The sequence below is a fragment of the Coccidioides posadasii genome, chromosome 2 (assembly GCF_018416015.2).
Source record: "Coccidioides posadasii str. Silveira chromosome 2, complete sequence".
Lineage (NCBI taxonomy): Eukaryota > Fungi > Ascomycota > Eurotiomycetes > Onygenales > Onygenaceae > Coccidioides > Coccidioides posadasii.
In genome coordinates, this window is record NC_089408.1 from 6,720,187 (window position 1) to 6,745,038 (window position 24,852).

Sequence of the window (24,852 nt, forward strand, 5' to 3'; positions counted from 1 at the left end):
AGGTCACAATGCCCGGGTGTTATCCTGTAGAGCACCTGAAAATAAAGAACCGAGCCGAAGCCTAATAGAAACAATAATGATACCGTCTAATATTAATACGCACTGTGCTATGGAAGATAATGATACACATCTTCGAATAAATACCGATAAACATAGTCTCCGCTCACGTAGCTCCCACCGTATTCTCGTCTATTAGAGCTCTATCTTGGAAAGGACAAAAACAAACCCAACCAGACACTACACCAAAGAAATTCCTTTCACAGGAATGCCTCCCAGTATGATACATACTAAAACAATTTAACTCGTCTCTTCGTCACCTCGTCTAGCTGCCGCGTGCTTATCGCTGAGGTTAACGGCAATGAAGGACTTGGGCAATTTGACACTAGAAGTGATAGTCAGCTTATGTTAGGGCTAGGAACAAACAATAAGGTTACTAACGTATCGAATTTGGCCTTCAGGGTCTCGATGACTTTCTTCCAGTCTTGATGAGCCGTAAGACTTCTTCTTGGAGCACATCCGATTGCGTGCCTCGAATCAAGCTGAACATCTAGGGGGTCAAAAGTGTGGCATCCAGGACTAATCGAAATCCTAATAGAATACGAGAATTTCTCTGACTCGCTGTCCCTGGACTCGTACAACTCAAAACAAATCTGTGAGAGGTAATCCAGTTCGGGAATGGCGCGTCGAGCAATCTTTGTCTGAATCCCTCCTTCGAGGATACAGTTGAGGAGAGTGTAGATGTGCGACTCCTTCGTAAAATAGAAGAAGGATTTAGCATCGGGGGATGCTTGTACTTCTTCCAGATCCATCACAATTTCACGAAGGAGAGGCAGGGAAGTTAATAAACCGATTTCGAGTTTCTCTTCATCTTCGATCCCGTATTCCTGAGGGGTGACAAAATCAAAGAGGATTTTAGCGAGATTATACAACTGCTTCAGTCTGGAGAGTCGTTTATCAATCTTTGGCTTTGACGGTGTAGATCCGGGGTAAAGTTTAAAGTACGAATCATAAGAATCCTCGATGGATCCGAGAGGCTGCATTAAACCAGCATGTCCTTCCTCATCGTAGACAAAATCATCGGTAGGCAAGAAAACCCATTCGAGGAATTGGCGGTTATGCAGGGCGTCGAACTTCATGCTGTCATATAACTCTGATAATTTGCTCGGATCAACCTTTTCGGTGTCACAGAACTCTTTGAATAACTTCTCCCACCGCTCTTTAAAAAGTTGCGAGTCTTCTCCAGCGCACCAACGACCTTGAATGTCGGATACATTGAGGGACTCACTTGGTGCATCACCCTCAGATGCTTTTTGAGCTTGTTCAATACGTTTGAAATTGTGGCGCATGACACTGCGGTGAAATTTCATGAGTTCAACGACGGTGGATAGCACAACAGAAGGCTCCGGAAAATTCTCTTTAGGCCAAGTAAACTGGGGAGGCGCGGAGTTCCCTTCACGGAGTAAAAGCTTCAGCTTCTTTTTCACCTTGTCCATGACATCTTTGGCTGCATTAGAGTCATCAAGTAAATCTTTTCTTACTTGAATGAAATCATCGGGCAACTCTTTCACATCGAGGAAAGCGGACGCAAATATTTGGGCTAGGCTATTGTTAAGACCAGAAAATTAAGATACTGGACGGAACCTACTTACCACTTGTACTAACTCGACGTTCAGAGCTGGTAAACATCCGGACATCGTTTAGGCACTCTTTATTCATGAGTTTCAAATCATCTCGCATATTAAGGCCCACATCCTGAGATTGGTATCTTGCCGCATGTGTTGGTTCTCCGCCCCATTTAATCACTAATTGCAATTTATCGAGAATCAGGTCATTTTCCACAGCAGAGAAACGCGAAAATGTCGGTCCCGATATAGAATCGCTTCTCGTCACTGGACGACGTTCGCTTTCTCCTTCACCATCAACGACGGCTTCAACATTAGACGAACTGTCGACTGGGTTTTCCGGTCCTGGAACAGTAGGGCCCTGGTGCCTCCGCATTTCCTCTGCCGTGCGTCGGCGAAACATTGGCTTAATTTGCACCTTTGTGCCCGGCCACGCGCCCTTATGATGCAGCGACGCCCGTAGAAGCTTAAGTTTCGCGACATCCTCAACTCCTTCCTTCATTGCAATATCAACAGCATCTGAGACGCTGCGCAATGCGGTTTCTCCTTTAATCACAACCTCTTCCTGGTGACCTTTGAGCAAGTCAATAAATGGTTGGGTATGGAAAGTAAATTTAAATTTCTGTTTTGGGGTGCGATCCGCATGCCGAATCACAGCCACCATGCCTTTTAGCTTCCAGGAGTGTTTCGATGGTGGCCGTGGTGTACCCTGCGAGTTTGAATGGCTAGCGTCTTTTGGTGTAACTATATTGGCGGGCGGCGGTGTGCTGTTCTTGCATGGAGAGACACTTTTAGCTTGATGGGAAGCAGCGCAAGGTTCAGATCTGACCAGCGTTGGTGGACGATCCAAGGTGCCGTCACCGGAAACAGATGGATGCCCTTTACTTCCGTGGTTATGTAAACCTAGCATGCTGGGGGATTTCAGGATACTCTTGAATGCGCTGCGGTGCGAGCCCGGACTACCCTTTCGCGGAGAAGTGGTTTCACTCGATTGCATACCGGAAGGTTCCGATACTCCATCACGGCGCTGCTTTTCTTTGATGAACATGTCACGAAGAATCTTCGCACATTTATCATAGTAATCATTGTTATCCTTCACGAAGCTCCAGCCGTTGACATCAATGACATAGGAGTTATCGCGCACACGAAGCAAGTCAAAACCGCAGATCTTTTGACCAAAGCCGTTCGAAATCTTGGTAGCCATGGTTGCTTCTTCTTTAGTAAGTTTTGTAATGTACCTCAGTTCTTTACCATGGGTATTGCGACGCACAACCCCGTCTACTACCGGTGACTTGCGGGTTTCAGCATGGCAGAAATCGGGGCCAACAGTATAGGCTTTGACATCTTCCGCGTTATCAACTCGGAGAAATTGTTCGTAGAGATAACTCCCATCAGGCTCAGTGATGGATCGCGGGATTTTCAGATCTGGATCATATTCTGAGCTTTTGTTTCCAACTTTTCGGAAGAGGCGACGTGCCCCTCCACCATAGTGCTGATCATCAGGGAAGTAAATGTGGATGTTGTGGTCTTCACCACTGACTGGTTTCTCAACGAATGGTTTCCTAAAAACCTTGCCGTCCACGATAAGGGATTCGCCATCCTCGGACATGGTAACGCTTTGAGTTCGAGGAGCCCCGCCACCTGTACCATCGTCCGGGCCTTCCAGTTTCACTCCGGTTAAATTGTAAACATGTTGAGCAAGTTCGGGGGAAGCAAGTCGGGGGCCACCGTCTCGGTTTACTTCGACTCGTTTTGGAGTCGGTACTCCCATTTGATCTAGGATGCGAAGGCAAAGTCGGCGGTCCCAGAGGACTTCTTGCATTGGGAGGTCATTGATGCAAAATGGTTTCCGAAGATTTGCGTAAGCAATCGCCTTGTCCAACGGAAATCCATCTGAGAAGAAGGCGATTAGGAAATCACTATTGCAATTAGTACTGGTGTTATTAGGTATTTAAAAAATAACGAGCTGAATTACCATTCTGGCCAGTTTTCCACGTCTAGTAAGCCAGTTAGCAAGTGTAAAAGCGCAGAGATACTGAGAGATGACGTGGCTCCTACCTTCATCAAGGATAACCTTATCACCGAAAACAATAACCTCGAATTCGCCGTTCGATTGCAATCTTGTGAGAATATTTTGACTCGGTTTGCTTCGAGCTTTAATATCCAGGGCACAAACACCAATCTTTCCAATCGTTGCGGGTTTGTCTGTTGGAACGATTCGGTTAGTTTGGGCCTAAACGAAGATAAGCGTGGGAGAAGAAACGGTAATCTTACATTCCACTTCACTGATACTGCTTGCCCCGGTACTGCCACTGAACCGCCGTGGAGTCCGGCTCGAAGATCTTCCAGGCCGGGACACCCAATTCGTAGCCAGGGCTTCCCCGGCCTCAGATCGTTGGGGAGAAGCAGCGTGAGCTAGAGGCCGTTTTAGTACTCATCAGAAGAAGCAACAAGAGGTTCAGAGAGACGGACCCTGAGCTCCCGATTCAGGGGAAGTAGATGGTACAGCATCAGTGGAGCTAGAAGATGGCTCAACGCGTGCTTTGGAGTCGCGCACCGACTCTAGAGTCGTTGATGGCTGCTTTGTGGAGTCCTCCATGTTGCTCTTCACGGACCCAGCAATGCTGGATACTGCAGTGCTTGGATACTTATCTGCTGCAGAAGAGTAGAAGCTTGAAGTGAGAGAGTAGAGTGAGGAAAAGGAAACACGGTGGCCTTCACGATCAGCAACGATGCGTTGTGGTTTATGAAGAGCGGGATCTTCCAGCGCAGCATTCGAGATAACGCCCTTGCCAGCGACGCTGCTTGGTTCTATCAGCCCAGCAGAGGAATGGGATCTTGTGCCCAGCGTGTCTGAAGGCAGTAGATCCCGGTTCCCTGGAGGAGTGGCGATTCCGGTCGACGTTGGCGGGTTGTCGCACAGCAAAGAGGAGGACGACGAGGAGGCAGCGAGACCGCGTGACGATGTGGCGGGAGGGGCTCCTTGCATACCCGATTTGGCAGCAGGTTCCCCCTGCACACCTGGCGCGCCCGGAGCACCAAAGCTGACTGCCAACGGGACGCTGCGCTGCGTGCCCGTGACGTCGTCGCTGTCCATCCTGATATCGCCGTTTGGGCACGCTCAGAGAACAGTAGCAACCACAGGCGGTGATTAGGGGGTCTTGGTGACAGCAGCAGCCAATCTCAGAGAGAACAGACCCTCAACTGCTCAGCAAGGCTGTGCTCCCCGATGGAACAATGGTAGGTGCTGTGGAAAGTTAAAAGGCCAGACGGTTCTATTCCTTCTTCCTGATTGAGAGTATTTATATCTAGGCTGGAAAACTGTTTGGATCGCTGGACCCTTCTCACAGCAGTGAAGGGGTTTCAGTCACAGTTCCGCCACCAACTCCACTACTCCACGTGTGTTTGCTGTCAGATCTGCTGCTCTAATACGCAATCTCCGCTATTGACCCGCCACTTGATTGGCAAACGGCTTGATGAAAAGCATCGGGCTGAAAATATCTGTCGGTTTCTTCTCCAAGGGACGGGGGACCTTACGGAAGGTACGTGGGAGAATCTGGGCTGTCAAAATTGTGGTTCCGAAAGCGGACTTAAGCTGTGAGACCCATATTGGCGGCGTTCGGGCTGGGGGAATGCTTAAGGCGGTGAAGCGGGATGAAAAGGCGGAGGACTCGTGGAAACTTCCTTATTCTTGTCCAGGCAGGGATGTTCTTTGAATTCGAAAGCAAGACGCCATGGCCAGTGAGGTGTCAAGGAAATCCATGGCTAATCGCAGCGGGTTCGGCTCTGATAACACAGCATTCGCAGAGGCAAAATTCTCGATTTTTTTTGCTTGGGAAACGTCCAGCCTGCAGGGAATCTTATCTTATCGATGCCGCACTAGAGCCTGTTTGAGTCTAGGGCGGTCGATTGCCAAGACCGAGCGGCTGCTGAAAAAAGACTTCGATGTTTTCCAGCCGAAGCTTCGCGAGCACTCGCGACGCACAACTTTGACTGCAGCAATTGTGTTCGCCTGCCGGTCTGGGGGCCTTTGAGAATCATGCCTTCAATTGACGATGGCGTTTTCGGCCTTCCGTTAGCGAAGCGTCAGAAAGTTGTGCCCGAGCAGCATGCCGCTGAAGCAGCAGAACCCGCAAATCCAGCTGGGTCAAGAATATTCTCTCCATTTCGCGTAAGCTAACGGGCCCTCACTCATTTTACAAATGACGTTCTATGACCTGACAAGCTTGTGACTGAAGACGCTAGGTCTGGTGTCTCCGAGTTCCGTTCCGTTTACTTCTGTCGCTCTGGGGAAAACCACATTTCAAATTACCACGTCCGTCGGCAAGAGTTTACAGACATACGATCTTCGTCGCGGCCTTAATCTGGTGTTCCTGACTCGTCCTCAGACGCCTTCAACGATCACAGCGACGTATGCATGGAAGGATCGTGTATTCGCTGCATGGGGAGGTTCTTTGCCCAATGAACGCCGAGGCGTGTGGGTGTTCAAGCGGGGCAAAAAGATAGCGGAACTTGACCCTCCCGCCGGATTCAGCGAACCCATCGAGGAGCTTATGGTGTTTGGCTCTTGGATCGTAGGATGCGGGACTAAGACGATTCAGGTTTGGAAAACGACCAGCCTCGAACATTATACTACCCTGACTCCTCCTACACAACGGACAAGCTCAACGGGCCGTGTCTTGACGGGTAGAATCTGCAACATGCCCACTTATCTAAATAAGATATTTGTTGGTAGATGTGATGGAGGCGTGGATATATGGAATGTGTCAACTGGGAAACTGCTGTACACGATACTTCCCACTTTCCCTGATGCTGGAATGGTGACGGCGATGGAACCGAGCCCTGCTTTGTCGTTCATGGCTATTGCCTACAGCAGCGGTGCGCTGGTCATTCATAACATTCGAACTGACCAACCGGTCCTGCAATTGCGCTCTCCAACCACTACTTCTCCCCCAGTATATTCTATTTCTTTCCGGACTGATGACCTTGGCGCTGGAAACGATGGAAGAAAGGCTGGGGTAATGGCGACCGCTGGAAGCGATAGCGGAGATATTACTATGTGGGATCTGAACGACGGCGGACGGGTAACCGGTGTCTTACGAGATGCTCATGAAAGTTCCGGCAAAGGTCGACCACCTGGCATTAACAAGGTTAAGTTCCTTGGTGGCCAGCCTGTTTTAATATCCACAGGAACGGACAATGCGCTTCGTTCCTGGATATTTGACGAGATGCCATTTTCTCCTATTCCACGGCCTCTACACGCGAGGACCGGACATTCAGCCCCCATCACTACCATTGCTTTCTTACCACCGGGGTCTGATGGATCGGAGACTTCGGGAAAATGGTTGCTCAGCGCCAGCGAAGACCGTAGTCTTTACGCATTGAGCCTGAGAAAGGATGCTCAAAACGCCGAACTCTCCCAGGGGAAGGTCAAGAGCAAGTCAAAGAAAATTGCTTCTGCTCAGGGTCCCGGGGAATATGTTGCAAGGTCGGAGACCTTGAAGTCTCCTGAAATCACATGTATGGCTTGCTCTCTTAACAGGGATGGAGGTATGGGGTCTGCTGCTGCCGGCCCCGTATGGGCTAACGCCCAATCCGTAAATGCCGATAGTACGAATTCTACTGGTTGGGAGAGCGTTGTCACAGGCCACAAGGGGGATAAATTTGCACGCACCTGGCTCTGGGGGAAGAGGAAGGCTGGCCGCTGGGCACTGGAAACTGGCGATGGCACGGAAGTCAAGAGTGTTGCTGTCTCGCCTTGTGGAACGTTCGCTTTGGTGGGCTCGGACGGTGGCTCAGTTCACATGTACAACCTACAGTCTGGCATGCATCGTCAATCGTTTCCTGCAAAACTCTCTCCCGCGCAAGCAAGGAGGGTAAAGCTACGGCAGCTGCAAGGTGAGAATATTTCGGGAGGAAGAATCTCGTCCCGGTCGGGGCAGGACAAGCATACCAAAGCTGTGACTGGCATCATGGTGGATAGCCTTAACACCACGGTTATCAGCTGTGGCTTGGATGGCAAAGTCAAGGTAAGTGTGTTCGTTTACAGTGCTATTGCTCATGCTAACGGTCGACACTCGTTAGTTTTGGGAACTGCTTACCGGACGTCTTAAGCACGAGCTCGACTGGTACCCCATGTGCGCCATCACCGGACTTCGGTACAGCTGCTCCAGTGACTTGATTGCTTTTAGTTGTGATGACCTCTCTATCCGCGTTATTGACATAGAGACCAAAAAGCTTGTGAGGGAGCTCTGGGGATGTGTGGGCCAGGTAAACGATTTTTGTATTTCTCATGACGGACGATGGATTATTGCCGCCTCAATGGATTCGGTGATCAGAGTCTGGGATTTGCCAACAGGCCATCTTATCGATGCTTTTCGGCTGCAAAATACATGTACTTCTCTCGCATTTTCGACTACCGGGGAGTTTCTAGCAACGGCTCATGCAGATGAGGTGGGCATCAATCTTTGGAACAATCAAAGCCTGTTTATGCACATTCCGACTAGACATATTGATGAGGACGCCATTGCTGAGATTGCTGCGCCTACTGCCTCTGGAGAAGGCGGAGTCGCTACAATCGAAGCCGCATTCAGGGAGGACGATAACGCGAATGAGAAAGATGGTCCGGTCATATCAACTGAACAACTCGATAGCAATATGATGACACTGAGCATAACTCCCAAAAACAGATGGCAAACATTGCTCCATCTCGATTTGATCAAGGTAGGATCTCCTTTTCTCCCATCATATTCATATTGCGCTCCATAATTAGACGGCGCTAACGACTATCTTAGCAACGCAACAAGCCAAAAGAAGCGCCCAAGGCCCCCAAGAAGGCTCCCTTCTTTCTCCCTTCGACCCTCCCAAAGCTGGATCTCGCAGAGCAGATGTCTGGAGGCGCCACAGATGGCGCTGAAGAAGAACGAATTCGATCTACTAGGACCGAACGATCGCGAATAGCAAAACTACAAAAGCTGCACGGCGACACCTTGCACACATCCCAGTTTACCTCCCTCCTCCACTCCGGCAGCGACTCAGCCGACTATTCTCCTTTCATCGAGTATCTCAAGTCACTTTCGCCAGCCAAGGCTGACCTGGAGATCCGGTCCCTCGATCCTATTAATCGCGAATATGGAAACGAGCTAGCCATGTTTGTAGCAGCACTGACCTCCCGGCTAAAAGAGAAGCGCGACTTTGAGATGGTGAACACATGGATGGCAGTGTTTTTGAGAGTACATTGTGATGCCGTTGAGGCTACACGGTCTCAGGGTGATAGTAGTGAGGATGATATGAACATTGACAGTGGCATCGCTAGTGGGGCTATGACTTTGCAAACAGCCATGGTTGAGTGGAAGGCTGAGCAAGAAAGAGAAGGAAGAAGGCTGGCCGAGTTGGTTGGGTATTGTCGAGGCATAATTGGATTTTTAAGGTCCACGAGATAGTTCTCGCTGTCAAAGACTCTCTCTGCATTCACGCACCTAAAACCTGTCATACCTTTGCGGAACGTATTCAGAGTATTGAGTAATTTGCATAAGATAACTACTGGCTAACTACGGAGCACATACGAGTGGCGCACGCTCAACGTTGGGTCTTATGTAAGTGGGCTGGAAATGCACCGCCCAAGCGGCTGAAGTTGGTTGGTGAGAGCGCAGCCGCTAGTGAATCTCTCAGGGCAGATCGCAACGGCCTGGATGAATCAACGACATGCCGATCCTTTGAAATCAAGCAAATCCGTCGCATGTTCTCACAAGGCTCTCATCCATCATTTCTACCACTCTGCAGTCATCGAGGGAATTCTCGACTTTCTTTCTTCTCTCTGCTCTCCTGCCTGTTCTCCCATCTCCGCCTGTCTCTTGCTCTTCGGCATTTTCCCAAAACCAGGATAAAGGCTGCCCCGTGTCTTAGGCTAATCAAAGACAGGAAGGTCAAAGACATTCGGAAATAGTACGCTGAACCTGCGTTCCTGGCCTACGTATTAAAAAAGACCCATGTAATTTCGTTCCTAAAGTCACGCAGCATCATTGACACCCATTTCCCTAACAATTTCGAGACACAAACGCGCGGTCCTAGAAAAAAAGTCGAACTCGCGAACTTCGCCGCTTCAAATTGCGCACATTGAGAGACTCTTTGAATCTTCTGCGGCCGAGTCTCTACCGACCTGTCCCTCGATTGACGACCATCACACTGATTTCAACCCCCCTTTTCCGGAGCGCCCATTCGAAAGTGGGCTTTCTACGTCTCACCTACCTCACTCGTGACACTATAACCCTCACACGCTCGTCGCCATGCGCTGGGGGCTCTTCTTCCTCCTAATTCTCTTCTTCGCCGTCATCGGCTGCATCGGCTGGGTCATCTACACACAAGTGCGCGCCCGTCGCGCTGGCCTACCACCTCCCACGTGGAAATCATATATCCCGTTCACATCCGCCCCGGCTACATATCGAGATAGCAGTTTCCCGTCTCCTCGTCGCGGTGGAGTCGTCGGGTGGGTAAAAGACAAGATTGAGTCGTTGAGGAATAAGCGCACGTATCGCGGTGCGTATGAGGAACCGACGACTGGTGGTCCGGGGCCATACCGCGGCGCGGGTGCGGATCCTGACGAGGCGTGGGATACTAGGGTGGGTGCGTTGGAGGATGGGCCATATGGTCATGCTCCAGGGCCGTATGGGCACTATGACGAACAGGATTTTGGGAGGACTCCGAGACGGGAACCGTATGATAGTGCGGGATATGATGCTGGTCTCACAAGGACGGACGAGGAGTCCGAAAGAGGGAGAAGTCGCAGTCGGGATCCAGGACCGCCGCAGGTGGGGCTGAAGCTTGGAGATACAGGAAAGCCGTTGGAAAACCCTTTTGAAGACCACAATGCTAGCAGTTTGAGAGATGTAAGTCCTCGGCCGGAGCCGGACCCTCAAACTGGGAAATGAATTATGGGAAACTTTGGGTTTTTGATGAAAGTTTATGGGTCTATGGGTCTTCTTGAAGCATTAATGGACTGTATAGTGGCTCATAAGGGACGAATTTTGTGTGCACATGTCTTATGCCTGTTCAGGCCATTCTTATATGATATGGGAGGCCGTTTTTGGTTTGATAGACAGGCTGGCTCCATGGGTATCATAACGTTAATTTGGCAGCTGGCGTTTGTTTTAGGGCGTATCAAAATTTAGTCAATACCTTCAAGCATCTCATATGGGTTATTGGTTCTTTTTAGCCGTTTTGGTGGCTGCTCTTCGTTCTGATCTCTCGCTTTTTTGACACAATCTATGTCATCGTCACTGGCATTTTTGGGATTGATGTCCTCGTCAGGAAAATGGCCTTCATTTTGCTTCCTGATAGAGAATAATACAGCCACTGCATTCTTGATCAGGTCGTTCGGGATGGGTTCGTTCATCGAGATATCACTCATCGAATGTGAAAGGACCCGCATTGGCGGTAGGCTTCGCAGCAGTTGAAGAAGCATGACTGCTCTCTGTAAACCAAGTTTGTCAGGAAAAACTGAGACTTCCAACGATTGTCGCAACATTCTTAGCGAGTATAAAATAGATTGTATTTGGGCATTTAGGTGAATATCTTCCCAGTCCATCGTTTCTGCACATCGACCCGTTTCAAGAAATTTGCTGATACGGCCTGGGCTGGGCCAGGTGTCTTCATTCTTGCCCAAAAAGACCTCTTGCATTGCGAAAACCCTCCAAGGCAGTAGAGAGTCGCCGCAATTATCAAGAACAGCCTTTAACCTGTCATAGAGTCCAGGCACCTGATCCCGCAACTCATGTTCTTGTAATAGGTGGATAGAGGTGGGAACCACTCTTGTTCCCCGTCGAGAGTACTCAAGAACCACATTTTTCCTGTTCTCTGGTGGAGCAAGAAGATTAAATATAGAAAAAGCAATGGCCCGTATCTCGCTTCCTTCGCGCCATGCACATCGTCGGAAATGATTTTCAACCATTATGGGGAGATAAATTACCGGCTGTTCATTTTCAACGCTGAATTCCGGACGCATATATTGCAAATATAGCTCTGAAACTTTCGGATCAAGCAACTGGATGTTTTGATCTAGCCGCGTCGGGTGCTCCAAAGACGCATATTCCTGAACAAACGAGATATACGAATCATTGCTTTCCACTCCGCCAATATTCTCTTTGGCCCGCTGGACGACTTTGCCCAGGCTCAAGTACGGATCCCTCTTCAACTCGAACGCAAATCTCTGGACACTCCTGATCCCTAGGTTCGTAGCTATTTTGTTCGGGCATATCTCCGTCGCACGAATCCGGATTGGTCCACTTTCGGCATCATTTTCATTAGACTCGATCGAACTGAAGAATATGACGGTCCCATTTTGGCCCAAATCGTGGACAAGCAGGTCCGAATCTCCTGTCAACACAGCCGCGCCGAACTGCTTTGCTGCATGGGCACAGTATTTGTCAGCCTCTCCGGGAACCAACTCTGTGATATTTCCCCATATATATTCGGATCCGCGCGAGATATCGTGTGCGTGAGGCAGATACTGGGCAACAGCATCACCATTCCATCTTGTCTTCAAGTCCTCTATGACCGTTTGGACCATAAATGGGTTCTCCGGCAAACCACCCTGTCCTGCTTGAGGACCTCTTTTGTTGAAGACCATGTGCGCAGTGATGTCCAGAGGGCGTCGTCTTAGGCGGTGAGACCTAAACACTCGGTCTGAGAGCCCAGTGAAAGTCTCAAGTTTTCGCCTAGACATTTCAAGGCGCTCTAGTCTCGTATCTCGCTTTGACAGAGGAAGGCCACCGTCAAAACAAATTTTCTTTCTAGTCAAAATTCAGCATCCATGGATATTGTATACAGCAGCGCGAATTCCAGAGACCGATAGGCACTAACATCGCAACATTCAGTTCCATGAGCTGAAAAAGGAATCTCATGACTCCAATGCTCACTTCATTGCTCGTAGGCTGCGCCGCGACGGCATTCAAGCCCGGAGGCATCCTTGATAGCAAGGAGTAATACACATGGTAAACTAAGGCAGGCCCATCGATTACCACAGAAGTGATCTGTCGACCATCTTTGGGGTTGACATCAGCGTCGCCGAGCCATACCACTTCTGCGTGTGGCAGCAAGTGCCTAGCCAGGTGCGGGATTCCCATTCGTACTATATTCGCACTGGCACCATGGGGCAAGGACAGGCGAAAAAAGAAACTGGCGGAAGAAGCGCGTTTATCGAAAATTTTATCTCCTGAAGCTTGGGCGAACCATCCGTGTATTACCCCGCTCTGGCAAGGATTCTTGAAAGAATTTACTAAGAAGAGACCACAATTGATACCGTTGACATAACAACATTGGTATCCTGCGGTGAGGTACACGGCCAGCCTTCCACCACCTGAAGCTTAGTCACCAGGGTTTCCGCTGCGCGCGAAGCCAACTTTTCCGCCCCACCAGGTGCGGAATCTTGGCACCAATTGGTTAAATCACGAACGCGACAGGCATGCGAGAATTCCAATCAAAAAAAAAAAAAAAAAAATTACCAAAACAGACGATAATCGCCATGTTGTCAACATCGGGGAGGCCGGTGCTATGTCAGGATGGACTTCTCTTCGCTGTATTATGCCGGTGCATTGATGCTCGCAGTCTTTGGCAGTTCCGAACCCACAGCCGCTGTTGCGCCCGCGTCTACAGTTAATATGGTGCCCGTAATCCACCTCGCCTCTCCTCCGGCTAAAAACCGGACTGCGCTCCCACAATCCCATCCGTTGCCTTCTGTCTTTAGCAAGCTTCTTCCTTTCCGGGCCTTACGCGCTTCCTCACTCATCCCTGGCCCATACATCATAGGTGTATAGAGCATACCTGCATCATATAGTTAGCAAATTCCGAAGAAATTTCGAGCCTCGCCATTCTTACCTGGGCAAACGCAATTAACCCTAATCCCATCGGGGGCGTGGTGTGCCGCCATCGCACGAGTCATATTCACGACTGCACCTTTACTTGTCGGGTAAAGCAAATGAGGCGTCCCTCCTCTTAAGCCAGCGACGCTGCCAACGTTGACAATACTCCCTCGAACAGGGCCCTCATTCTTCTTCATTATAGGGATGACATATTTGGCCATCAGCACCATGCTCGACACGTTAACCTCCAGACCCCTTGCCCACTCTTCCATGTCTACATCAACGGCGGTTCCTCTGGCTCCTCCAATGCCAACATTATTCACCAGGACATCCACCCGGCCGAATTCTGAGACAGCGAGATCGACGACGCGTAAGCAATCCTCTGCCTGGCTGACGTCGGCTTTGAAAGCCAACCCCGTCCCTTTCGAGTCCTTTGTTATCATCTCGACCGTCCTCTCGGCCCATTCAAGGTTGGTGTCTACGCAGATGACAGCAGCTCCGTCTTCAGCCAAGAGGACCGCTGTCGCCCGACCATTACCTATGCCGTCACCAAGACATCCCGCGCCAGTAACGATGGCCACTTTGCCAACCAAGGATCGGGAAGGTCGCGGAGGAATCTCTTCTCCAGCCATGATAGTATGAAGGAAGGGAGCAGTACCCCGCAAATGGTACCTAGATATACTCCGTACTAGCTAAGTACTTCGTAGCCCGTAGCTATAATGTATATCGTCGACACGACTTCGGCGATGTTGCAACTTTGGATTGGCCACTTGTTTCCCATCGAATTATGAAGCGCAGTTTTACGGAGTGCTCCTTACAGAGTACATATGCAGTCATTGATAACTAGTTAGGTTGTCGATCGCCAGCCTTGGGCCTCGGCAAATGGAACAACTGCCCCATGCGGAGTATGGCGGGTACTCGGTGACGTAGTTAGCTTTCTCAGGGCTGGATCCATCCATTTTTGTTTGAGGAATATTGTTTCGCCGTCTCCGTGGCCAGCTCTGCCCGCATCCATGGTTATGTGCGGTTCTGCTCAGTATCAGATCTGGATATCGTCGATCGTCAAAATTTTTAAGAGGCTTTTTCGTTGACCGCACCCAGGGCATCTTCCCATTTGTCCCTTTGAGATGGAGTACAAGACTGCTGAACCCGGCAACGACGCAGGACCAGCAGGCAAATAATCAACCCGGTTAATCCGTACACCCATAACAAATAGCGCAGGAAAAGGAAAAAAAAAAAAAAAAAAAAAGGAAAAAGGTGCCTACAACAAGTAATACCAGACTGTATAGAAAATGCCTTGTACATTTATTCAGAAATACCAATGGGCTGGATATTCTTCAAATATTTGAACAAACACAGCAGGAGATGCAAGACTGAGAGAAATGATGAAAGGGAAAGTCTGCTGATTATTGGAAGGCCGCAGCCTTAACCCAGAGCCTCAAAGAAAATTGGCCTCCCTAATCCCTTCCCACCACCCCGAACAACACCAAAGTTCTTGTCGCCAAAACCCCCTAACACTCCATAACCTTAACCCCTAATCCTACCCCTTAGCCCAAGCTAATCTGGCTGAGACAGTGAGACGTGCCACGCAGCCTTGCGGCGCTTCGGTGCAGAGCTATTTCTTCGAGCAGCCGACATGGTGCTTGGGCCTTTCCCATATAAAGGATGGTGCAATAACCATCCACACTAAATTATTCTTTGTGCGATGGCAGCAGTATTCCCACGAGAACAATAGCAGCCGGGGACGTAACTGTGTGCAGAGTACGGCGTAGGCGATATGACAATGGAGCCACCCCCCGAGTTCCTGGTGTTTTGGAAAAGACACCCCACCGACGAGACTCCGTTTGGCTTTAACTACATTTCAACTCTCACCGTGTTAGTTGTTGGCTCATCTTTGACAATGAGTCCCATGCGCACGGCCCAGTCATCACGTTTTGTTTCATCAGTCAACTCCTTTGCAAGATCCAGGCGTCGGCCGTAACTCCTGCGCTCGCCGGTCACTCTGACCATGCGCCCATGCATGTGTAGCTCATGGGTCGCTGAATTTGCCAGCCCCAGGAGGCCCGCTGAGCCAATGAATAGACTGAGAAGAATAATCGTGCCGAACTGGGTGACATTGCTAGCCAATGCAGCGGCGAGGTACACGCAGACTTTGGCAATGGCAGTAAGCCAGCTTTCCACCGTCGTTTGATCCCGAAGCCATTTCCCAGAGGTCACTGCTTTCAGATCGTCCACAAGACCTTGTATTCGAATCCAACGGTCCTGGCTAAGCAGAATAAACAGATCTCCCACTTCACCTGGCTCCGGTGCCCCAGCCCACGTCAGCTCGCTTCGACATCTAATCACCACAAAATTGATCAGGCGTGTTGTCATAAGGATTCCCACCACGGCGACTCCCCACCAATCTTCGGATAAAATGAGCAGGAGCAAGCCTGCGATTCCCCAGAGGACCGCCATGAAGTAGGTCACGACCGGAATAATGTTCGTTTTGGAGGGTGAGATGAAGACTGATTTTAGTCTGTGGTGCCACTTTGCGGCGCTGTTTAACCTTGTGACGTTGAGAGTAGTCAACTTTCCGGTTCGTCCGACTCTTTGCAGGTAGAACACAGTTGCAGGATTCTCCACGCGGAAGACATAACCTGTAGTGAGAGCAGCGCATGCTGGATACTCCCCCGTATTCAGTTCAACCGCTCTCTCCTGTACATGGAGACCGGGAGCCAAGATAAATATGTCCAGCAGGGAGGATGTCCCCGATAAAGCAGTCCTCTCCTGGATAGTTGTCAGCTCGGCAAGGGCAACAAGGCCCGCAGCTTCCAAGCCGACTGACGGTGTCTTAGGGTGTAACGGGGCCTCTGAAGTCACCATCTTGCGAAATGTCAGCTGTTTATAAGAAATGTCTCAGTAGCTGTTGTCAAAGGACATACCTTTGCTGGGATGTACATTATTGGTCGCTGTTGGACGTCTTCCACGGAACGATGAGCGCTTTGGAAGATCGTCTTGAAGTGGTGATAAATCCATGAAGGAGTCGCTGCAAGGCCCGGAAATGGCATTGCACGATGCGGCTCTTCGAAACTCAGGTTGAGTGACTATCCGAAAGATGTGGGCGGGTCGATTGGATGTGAAATCAGCGCCAACCAGGAATGAATCCAATCAAATTGGGATACCCCGGTGGTTAACTTGTCTACGAACAGTCTCAACCCTCAACATGACGACAACGCCCGAGAAGGCTGATTTTGTCGCAACTGTCTAAGGCAGCCAATCCGGATGCAGCCCGACCAGTGGTACTTATGCACTCCAGTGCACCCAGTTGTATTTTAAATCCTGCGTCCTTGTCCAAAGCATCTCTATCGCCAGTAACATGTCGTGATTTTGGTTGATTACTCGCCACCCTTCGTACATTGGGTATCGCTGCATATGCAAACTCAGTTGCGTTCTACTGACATGTCGTGTCGTTTGTTCCACCCTTCAAGGGGCCGCTGCGGCCCCCGCTTCCCCCCACCCCGCGATCGATGACACGCAAGCTATCGTCTTGGTTGCGTATTTATGGGGGACTCAATGGGATACCGGCTAGGAACTGGAGTATCTCTCTGGTTTCCAAGGCTTCTGTCGGTCTGAGGAATTGAGAGGGTTATCCATTCATATCAATGCCTCTCCGTCTCCCACTGCCTCTTCAGCAGTTTTTTCGGATCCTTTCCCGCTGCAAGCTTCGGAGGTATCTGAAGCGCTGGAAGACTTGGTTTTCTTTCAGGCCTTCGACACTCTGGAGAAAGTGGGGACGGAGAATGGATCTTAGAAACGAGATAAGATATATAGAGCGGTTAAAGAAAATCTCCTCTGAGGATGCCCAACAACATATTGAGAGAATTCGACATGAGAAGGGACTCGGTCTCTCCAATCACCTCAGCCGGGATTTAGAAAATGCCTTGGTTATGTGAGTTACGACGTTGTGTTTCTCCCGGAACAAGAGCTGACGGTGGTGTCCTCAAGCCTTGCCAAACAATTATACAAAACGAACACTCGGTTTTTGATGGAACTTATCCAAAATGCGGATGATAACCGCTACCGAAGGGACGTCAGCCCTAGCCTAACACTAAGCTATAGGAAGATGCATCTGCGCGTGGACTGTAATGAGTTGGGGTTCGCTCCTGAAGATGTCGATTCCATCTGCCGGATTGGAGGAAGCCAGAAAGGAATTAGTGCAGACCGAATGGACTGCATCGGCGAGAAAGGGATTGGGTTCAAGTCAGTATTCAAGGTAGCTAGTGTTGTATGGATATCGTCCGGCAAATACTCTTTCAAATTCGACAACGCGACGCGACTCGGTATGATTGCCCCAATGTGGGCTCAATTTCCTGCAGAAGCTCCCGCTAGTGGTACTTCTATGCTCCTTCGACTTTTGAATAAGTCGGTTAGAGACGAGCTACTGAAGGAGATGCGAGTGTGCGACCCTAAGATCCTGATTTTTCTCAACCAAATTCGAGAATTAAAAGTGTGCATTGCGCAAGACAATGGCACCACGTTTGAACGGACCATTTCTAGAAAAGATGATAAAGATGTCGACAAACCGGGCCAATACGTCACCACGCTACGATATGGTGACTCTTCTCAGCAGTTCGTGGTCATTCGATATGTACCTAGCGGACGGTCGACGGACAAGGCGGAGATTCTGCTGGCATTTCCGATTAAAAACAACCAGGAGCCCGTTATTCAGTCGCAGTGCGTCTATACCTTTCTCCCAATCCGAGATTATGGCCTAAAGGTAACTTTACTTTCCATATCCCGAAGCTGCGCTCCCCCACCATGTGGTAACGTTATCTCTAGTTTCTCGTCCAGGGCCGGTTTTCCCTGATTGCCAGCCGTGAAGATATCAACGGTTCATCCGCTGAAAACCAACGGCTTCGGTCCTTGATACCAAAGGCATTCGTACAGGCAGTTGACTACTTTCAAGAAAGTGATTATTTCCGCTATATTTGGCCTAGGTATCTCCCCATTATACCTGAGGAGAATTTTTTCACTTCCTTGACAGAAGAAACAATATTCACCCTTTCTCAGCGGAAGTTACTCGAATCAGAATCTGGCGAACTGGCCACACCGGGAACTCTTTTCTATGTTCCTCCTCGTTTTCGAGACCCCAACGGGGACCCACTTCCTCTATGTTCCAGGACCGCCTTCCGGTACTTGTCACGGAAATATTTCGACGAAGACAGTGATCTTTTTCAATGTCTCGGTGTGCGTCCTTTAAGCCTGCGTGACCTGCTTGTCGACATTAAATCTGTTGTCAACCAATACCAAAATCACAGCAGAGAAGCCACTGAGTGGCACATACGACTCTCCAAAGCACTCAACCGGGAGGATATGTTAAGAGCGTACCGTCACACGCTCCATTCCATTCCCCTTATTCCTCTACGTGATGGCCGATGGATCTCGGCAAGCGAGAGTGCAGGAATAATTTTTTTTCCTTCAGCGCTTGCAGATCTTTCCGTTCCAAGTGGTCTCAATTCAGTGGAGATTCATCCAGATGCCGCAAGTAACGTGGATAGGAGGCAATTGTACAGCTTTCTTGGCGCCGAAGAGTTTAATATTGAGAAGATCCAGAGACAGGTTGTTTCCAAACTCTCCACCCTCGCTTCTGCCCTGTCGCTCGCCCACCGGGACTTGATTTTGCTTGCGGCTTTCCTCTTTAAAACCAGTTGGATCTCGAGGTATAATACGAACATATACGTTGCCACAAATAGAGGAGATCTCTGTGTTTCATCTGCCGTTTATCTCGACTCTTCCTCCGCGTTTTCTGCGACGAGCCTGCTAAAGGACTGCAAGGATGTTCCGTATTTGCATTCCGATTATGATAGGGTGTGTGGTGAAGAAGAGCGAACCCAGAAGAGGTGGAGAAAGTGGTTACACGACTCCCTGGATATCTGGGAGTTCCCAAGACTTGTCGAACGTGGTAATCTGCGTCTTTCGTCTCATTTCAAATTCATAACTGAGAATGTCCCCTCGCCCACCTGGTTATTGCTCTTGAGGGAGAAATGGCCTGTTTACTCTACATGGATACAAAAGGGTCTTCGACCTACCGAGGAAGTATATCGGTACTTAGCGGCCCAAAAGGTTGCATGCGTTAGTGGTAGGCAGCATCCCCTCATGGAGACATATCTCCCTGACAAAGTGCTCACCGTGGACGGCAATACCTCTTTGCCATTCCTTGACCTCCCGGATCCCGAGCATGAAAGCTGGTCCTTTCTAGAACATTTGGGTGTCTCTATTAAGAGAGATATAAAGTTTTTTATTCACGCATTGAATAAGTTGAAAGCTGGTATCCCATCCAAAGAGCAAGTTTTTGGGCTCTACTTGAATATCCAAATTGAACTCAACATCCAGGACGCCCACCGTCAGGACAAAACTCGACTAGTGAGGTAAGGATATTTCTCTTCCCCCTCCTTCTTTCTCCTTTTTTTTTTTTCTTCTCCCTAGAAATTGACGAACGGCACAATCCTAGGAGCCGTTTTGAAGGAGATCGTTTGGTGTTCATACCATCTTCGGATGGAGAGAAGCCCGGTACTTGGCTTTCACCCGAGAACTGCGTATGGAACGGACCAGGCAGCCTTATACGAACCCCCCGATTGAAAAATTTATACCCAGATAACATCTATAAACTTTTCCGCGAGATTCTGGGTGTCAAAGATGCAACTTTGGAACACCTCCTATCCGAGATCGAAAATCTAAGCGAAAAAGAAGCCGCCCCATATGTAGTGCGACTTTTTCATGATGCAAACAAGCTACGTGAAGAGAGGGCCACTGAAACCCGCCTTTTATCCAATTGGTTTGACAGAAAAATATTTCCGGTCTATGGCACTAACGATCTATACCATATGAGTCGCATTTCCGATCAGAACTGGTTTATTGCTGATCGTGACCACTTGCGGCGTGCTTTCTCTGGCAGAGTACCCTTGCTTGCGTTCAGCGTCGAAGAGATCAAAGGACTTGAACATTTGATGAAGTTACACCCCCTAAAAATGAGAAAATTATCATCCGTAACGACAGAGGTTCTCAGCTCCAAGGGAACCGAACTGTTACACAAGCAGTACACGAATTTAATCCGAAACAAAGGTGGAATCATTGCCCGGTATGTCCTTGCAGCCCTGGAGTACCGAGGTCAAGGCTGCAGTGCATGTTGCCTTTAAACTAAATTTGGCGCCAGTTTACTAACGCATGGCCTTATTGTAGCTTGATACCAGGGAAGAGTTTGAGCAGTGCGCTGCTTCAGATGCTATCAAATATTGAAGTCTATCAGACGGATAAGGTAATCCTGCATTGGATATTAAAGCCACCTTTTCCAGGCAGCGGTACAGAAATAATAAGCCATCCTGACCAAGGCGGTGCTTATGTGAAGAATTGCGGAGACTCAATTAAAATATACCTGGAAGAGCGGCATATTCGATTGAGATCTCTACCTTTCGAGTTGGTGGAGCAGCTGTCAGCTATCTGTTCCATCACAGACCCAACTCACCAGGGATTCTTGCAATTAATTTTGAGCCATGAAGATAGAGATTATCTTCATAGGATTTTGGACCGTCGAGGAGCTCCAAGATCCGAGGGAGATGTCCATAACTTCATAGGAAGTGAGTCTGTTACATATTTACTTATTCCGGCAATTGAACAGGTCCGCTTACATACTCTTTTCGTGGGTACATAGAACCCTTAGAACCAAACAGAGAGCCCTCCACGCAGTTTCAACAACCTCCAGAACTTCGTGCAGCACCCATTCAGTCGAAGCGGTGGGAAAGTTCTTCCAGAAGTGATGGGACTTCATCCTCGGAGACGTCGACAAATAAGCCTTTAAATGACATCAATCCTACCAGCGAGTCCTCTGGGCAACCCACCAGAAGAAAAGACGCTAATCCCATTCTTCCGATATATATGAAACAGGCCAGTTCAGTCCCTATTCCATCGTGTTACAAAGGCGGCTTGGACGAAAACTCGGTGCGCAAGCTACTACGCCATGAGTCGAGCTCTCGAAATGAGGTTCATGATCCGTATTTGGTAGATGAGCCTTTGTTGGTGGACCGCGGGCTGCCTGACCGCGCCTTGCGCCGTTTCATGAGAAACGACCAGGATCCAAATCCAAACCGCCGTGTAGCCAACGTCATCTTTGTTACGAGTCCACATAATCTGTGCGATGAAAACGGTCAGCAGTTGACAAGTCTTCCCGCGCGAATACACTTTGGTGAAGGGGGAACAAGCACGGTGTTCGTGCCATTGAATCCTAAGGATCGATTAGAGTTATGTTTTCTTGGGGAACTACTTGTCAGTCCGAATATCACATTATATGAAATCGCACGAATACCTATGACTAACCAAGCTATTGCCGTATGCAGGTTTCGAGACTTCTCGAAAGCCATCTGCGCGATGCGTACAATCCTAAAACCGATTGGACTAGTCCATTGCGGAGCCGGGCGGGCTATGCTCCATTTAATGATCCCGAGGGATGCTGGACTACTTTCACACTTCGAGACAAGACGAGCGCTTTCACGGAGTTTCTCACTCACAGGGTTGTTGAGCACGCAGGCGTACTAGCTTACAGCCACTCAACGTACCATATTGAGGTTCAGACTACCAAGGGAGGCATAAATGAGCCTTTCCAATTTAACTCAGCGAAGCTAGAGATGGTGAGATTTCAAACGTTCCTGTCTCCATTTCTGGGCTCGTGCGTTATCTGACATGATCCTATAGTGCCGCCGGTTCTCAAATCAGCAAACATCGCCCGGGGCTGACGTCTTCATCCTAGTCAGGATCTTCAACGTTGAGACCATTCCTAAAATCTCCTTTTTTATCGACCCTTGGATTCTGTATGCTAGAGGTCAGCTGGAATTATCAATTCGAAACGATGAGTATCGGGCAAAGTTTGAAACTATCCCATCCCAGATTCGATTTTCAATCTCCGAAAGCCACGGAGACTGTTTATACCGATATCAGCCATTATGCCCGAGCAAAAGCGAGATACGGTTATTGCGGCTTTTAGATGGTGATCCTGGGGCACCTCTGAGAGGTGAAATATTTCACGTACCACTGAATGACTGCGGCCCATTCACTGCGTTGTCTTACACCTGGGTGACGAGCTTGAAGCCGTACACATTACACACTTCAGACGGCAAGGTTCCGCTGACCGCTTCGCTGTACTTTGCGTTACATCGCATACGCAAATCAAAGGCACCAGTTATCCTTTGGGCAGATGCTATTTGCATTAATCAGGATAACAGCAAAGAGAAAGAACATCAAATTACCATGATGCAGAGGATTTTCATGTCCGCTACGGGTGTCTTTGCGTGGCTTGGGGAAAAGTCGGATGACAGCGACATCGCGATGGAAATGCTCACCCAGCTTGCATTAAAGTTATCGCATAGTGACGAGTCCAGCCCGCAGAGTTCATTGCAATCGAGCATTCACACTGTCAGCAAGACTGCATTAGTTGCCATAAGCGACTTTCTCGGGCGGCCGTGGTTTCGCAGAGCGTGGATTGTACAGGAAGTTGTCTTTGCTCGTAATCTTACAGTTGCATGTGGCGATCGAGAGATGCCCTGGGATGATCTTTATCGGTCCGTTCAACATTGCATCGAAGAGGCAGAGAAGTCCGTCCTGGAACTCAACATCCCCGCCTTACGAAATACGAGCGCCATACCGAACCTCGGAAATGCCCGAATGGCATATCGAACCACCGGTAAGATTCAGGTCTCTCACGATTTCTTGACACTCTTTGAACTTTTCCAACATACGGAGGCTTCATTGCGGCGGGATAAATTATTTGCACTACGTGGGCTAGCTTCAGACGCTGAAGATCCGGTTTTCGACCCGGATTATAGCGCCACTTTCGAGCGCGTTGCCCTGAGATACGCCACAGTGTTCATCAAGCGAGGCAGAACAGCAGATTTACTATACCGTGCCGGACGTGGTTCGAAACCTGGGGAACTTCCTTCATGGGTCCCTGACTGGACTTCTAGACCATTCCCAAAGACTATTACCTCGTGGAAAGCTGTTCGAAAACCGTTCTCTGCATCGGGTTCTTCTGTCTGCTGCAGCTTCGTGTCTCCCCAGGATGATAGGGTGCTCATCATTAGAGGCTACATTGTCGACACAATCGATGGAGTCAGCCTCTATAACTCCGAAGAGGAAGACACATTGCGCTACCTTAAAAGTGTGTTTGACCTCTTTCGCAAGCGGGCTTCAAATTCCCCCGGGGATGATATCGGTAAGATGATATGGAAAACGCCAATCGGAGATGCCAGGCCTCAGCACAAAGATGGCTCGACGGATAATACCTTTGAATCATCATATGAACAGTTGACTAAGTATCTGGAGCTGCGGTTCGGGTCCTCTGACTGGCGAACTTCCAAGGATACGGCCCTGGAGGACATCAAGCGTATGAAAGAGAAACTCTGGCCGTACGTTGTAACCGCATTCACATTCTCAGAGAAATTTCAACCGGCAATCGCAGGCGTCACGAAACGCGGATACTCTGGTCTGTTTCCTGGAACCGCAAGTACGGGTGACAGAGTCGCCATTTTCAACGGTTGCGCAGTTCCATTCTTGATTCGCGAGAAACAGGGGAAGAAGGGAATCTACCAGTTGCTCGGGGAAAGTTACATTCACGGTATGATGTACGGTGAGGCTCTTTCTTTTGATGGCATCCGAAGGGAAGACATTGGGCTTCGATAGTCAGCACAAAGAAAGCAGATGCGGCGAAGAGAATTTTGCCAACTCTGAGCGTCAAGCGAAGCCCCCGGATCTCGACGATATTGAGCTTGCAGAAGTTAGAATGTTGGAGTAGACTCTGCATGAATACATAACGGCCAGACGGTGGAGTGTGGTGGGTAGATGACCTGCTGAGGGCTATTCCCTATCAGCGTATTCAAAAAGGTCCATTATGGATTGCCAATAATCTGCGGTTTCCAGATCGCTCTTGTTTTGCTGTGGCTCCTGCACAATCTGAGGAATATCTGAGGCATACTTTCCGCGTCTCGCTTTTTCCCTTTTTAGGGTAGAGACACAACCACATGATCTGATTCCTTCTCAAAAAACCACAACTTGATTCTTCTCTTTCCTCTTCCTTTCTTCTCTCCATTTATTCACCAGCTGAGTCTTGACTCACCAGTTGAAAATCCACCTCCTGAACCTTAACTCAGTGCTTGCAACCAGAGAGGAAGACCAATCCAGAAAAGAAATGGCAGAAACTGGAAACATATAGGTACTTCATCACCTTGATGATCCCTTTGACTGAAAAACTGACATCTACTGTGTTTGACCAAGCAATGACCCATCATACTTCAGGATATGGATGGAATCCAAGAACCTCGAGAAATATGTTGAAGCTTCTGTGACGCCCA

At 49.2% G+C, this 24,852-nt stretch overlaps 7 protein-coding genes across 7 annotated transcripts; 3 read left to right on the plus strand and 4 right to left on the minus strand.

Annotated features, from left to right (window-relative positions):
- Positions 1–77: 77 nt before the first annotated feature.
- On the minus strand, positions 78–5,411 carry D8B26_004606 (uncharacterized protein). The gene is made up of 7 exons (XM_003070383.2): positions 4,095–5,411; positions 3,897–4,037; positions 3,681–3,827; positions 3,598–3,619; positions 1,650–3,541; positions 439–1,597; positions 78–382 (listed from the first exon to the last, which is right to left on the minus strand). Exons 1-7 carry the CDS (start codon positions 4,717–4,719, stop codon positions 298–300), a joined length of 4,071 nt encoding a protein of 1,356 aa, XP_003070429.2. The 5' UTR covers positions 4,720–5,411; the 3' UTR covers positions 78–297.
- Positions 5,412–5,661: 250 nt separating this feature from the next.
- D8B26_004607 (uncharacterized protein) lies at positions 5,662–9,102 on the plus strand (the record flags this gene model as incomplete). Its single annotated transcript, XM_003070384.2, has 4 exons — positions 5,662–5,793; positions 5,861–7,651; positions 7,707–8,345; positions 8,417–9,102. The coding sequence occupies 4 exons, from the start codon at positions 5,662–5,664 to the stop codon at positions 9,062–9,064; spliced, it is 3,210 nt and encodes a 1,069-aa protein (XP_003070430.2). The 3' UTR covers positions 9,065–9,102.
- A 244-nt stretch (positions 9,103–9,346) lies between these two features.
- Positions 9,347–10,901, plus strand: D8B26_004608 (uncharacterized protein). Its single transcript, XM_003070385.2, has one exon. The coding sequence runs from the start codon at positions 9,908–9,910 to the stop codon at positions 10,547–10,549; it is 642 nt and encodes a 213-aa protein (XP_003070431.2). The 5' UTR covers positions 9,347–9,907; the 3' UTR covers positions 10,550–10,901.
- On the minus strand, positions 10,786–12,742 carry D8B26_004609 (uncharacterized protein; the record flags this gene model as incomplete). The annotated part of the gene is made up of 2 exons (XM_003070386.2): positions 10,786–12,409; positions 12,480–12,742. The coding sequence occupies 2 exons, from the start codon at positions 12,740–12,742 to the stop codon at positions 10,786–10,788; spliced, it is 1,887 nt and encodes a 628-aa protein (XP_003070432.1).
- Positions 12,743–13,144: 402 nt separating this feature from the next.
- On the minus strand, positions 13,145–14,260 carry D8B26_004610 (uncharacterized protein). The gene is made up of 2 exons (XM_003070387.2): positions 13,494–14,260; positions 13,145–13,439 (listed from the first exon to the last, which is right to left on the minus strand). The coding sequence occupies exons 1-2, from the start codon at positions 14,107–14,109 to the stop codon at positions 13,198–13,200; spliced, it is 858 nt and encodes a 285-aa protein (XP_003070433.2). The 5' UTR covers positions 14,110–14,260; the 3' UTR covers positions 13,145–13,197.
- A 1,071-nt stretch (positions 14,261–15,331) lies between these two features.
- D8B26_004611 (uncharacterized protein) lies at positions 15,332–16,527 on the minus strand (the record flags this gene model as incomplete). Its single annotated transcript, XM_066124534.1, has 2 exons — positions 15,332–16,342; positions 16,402–16,527. 2 exons carry the CDS (start codon positions 16,525–16,527, stop codon positions 15,332–15,334), a joined length of 1,137 nt encoding a protein of 378 aa, XP_065980615.1.
- A 732-nt stretch (positions 16,528–17,259) lies between these two features.
- On the plus strand, positions 17,260–24,184 carry D8B26_004612 (uncharacterized protein; the record flags this gene model as incomplete). Its single annotated transcript, XM_003070389.2, has 8 exons — positions 17,260–17,408; positions 17,465–18,236; positions 18,299–19,887; positions 19,971–20,597; positions 20,699–21,093; positions 21,168–21,778; positions 21,850–22,140; positions 22,205–24,184. 8 exons carry the CDS (start codon positions 17,260–17,262, stop codon positions 24,182–24,184), a joined length of 6,414 nt encoding a protein of 2,137 aa, XP_003070435.2.
- Positions 24,185–24,852: the final 668 nt, after the last annotated feature.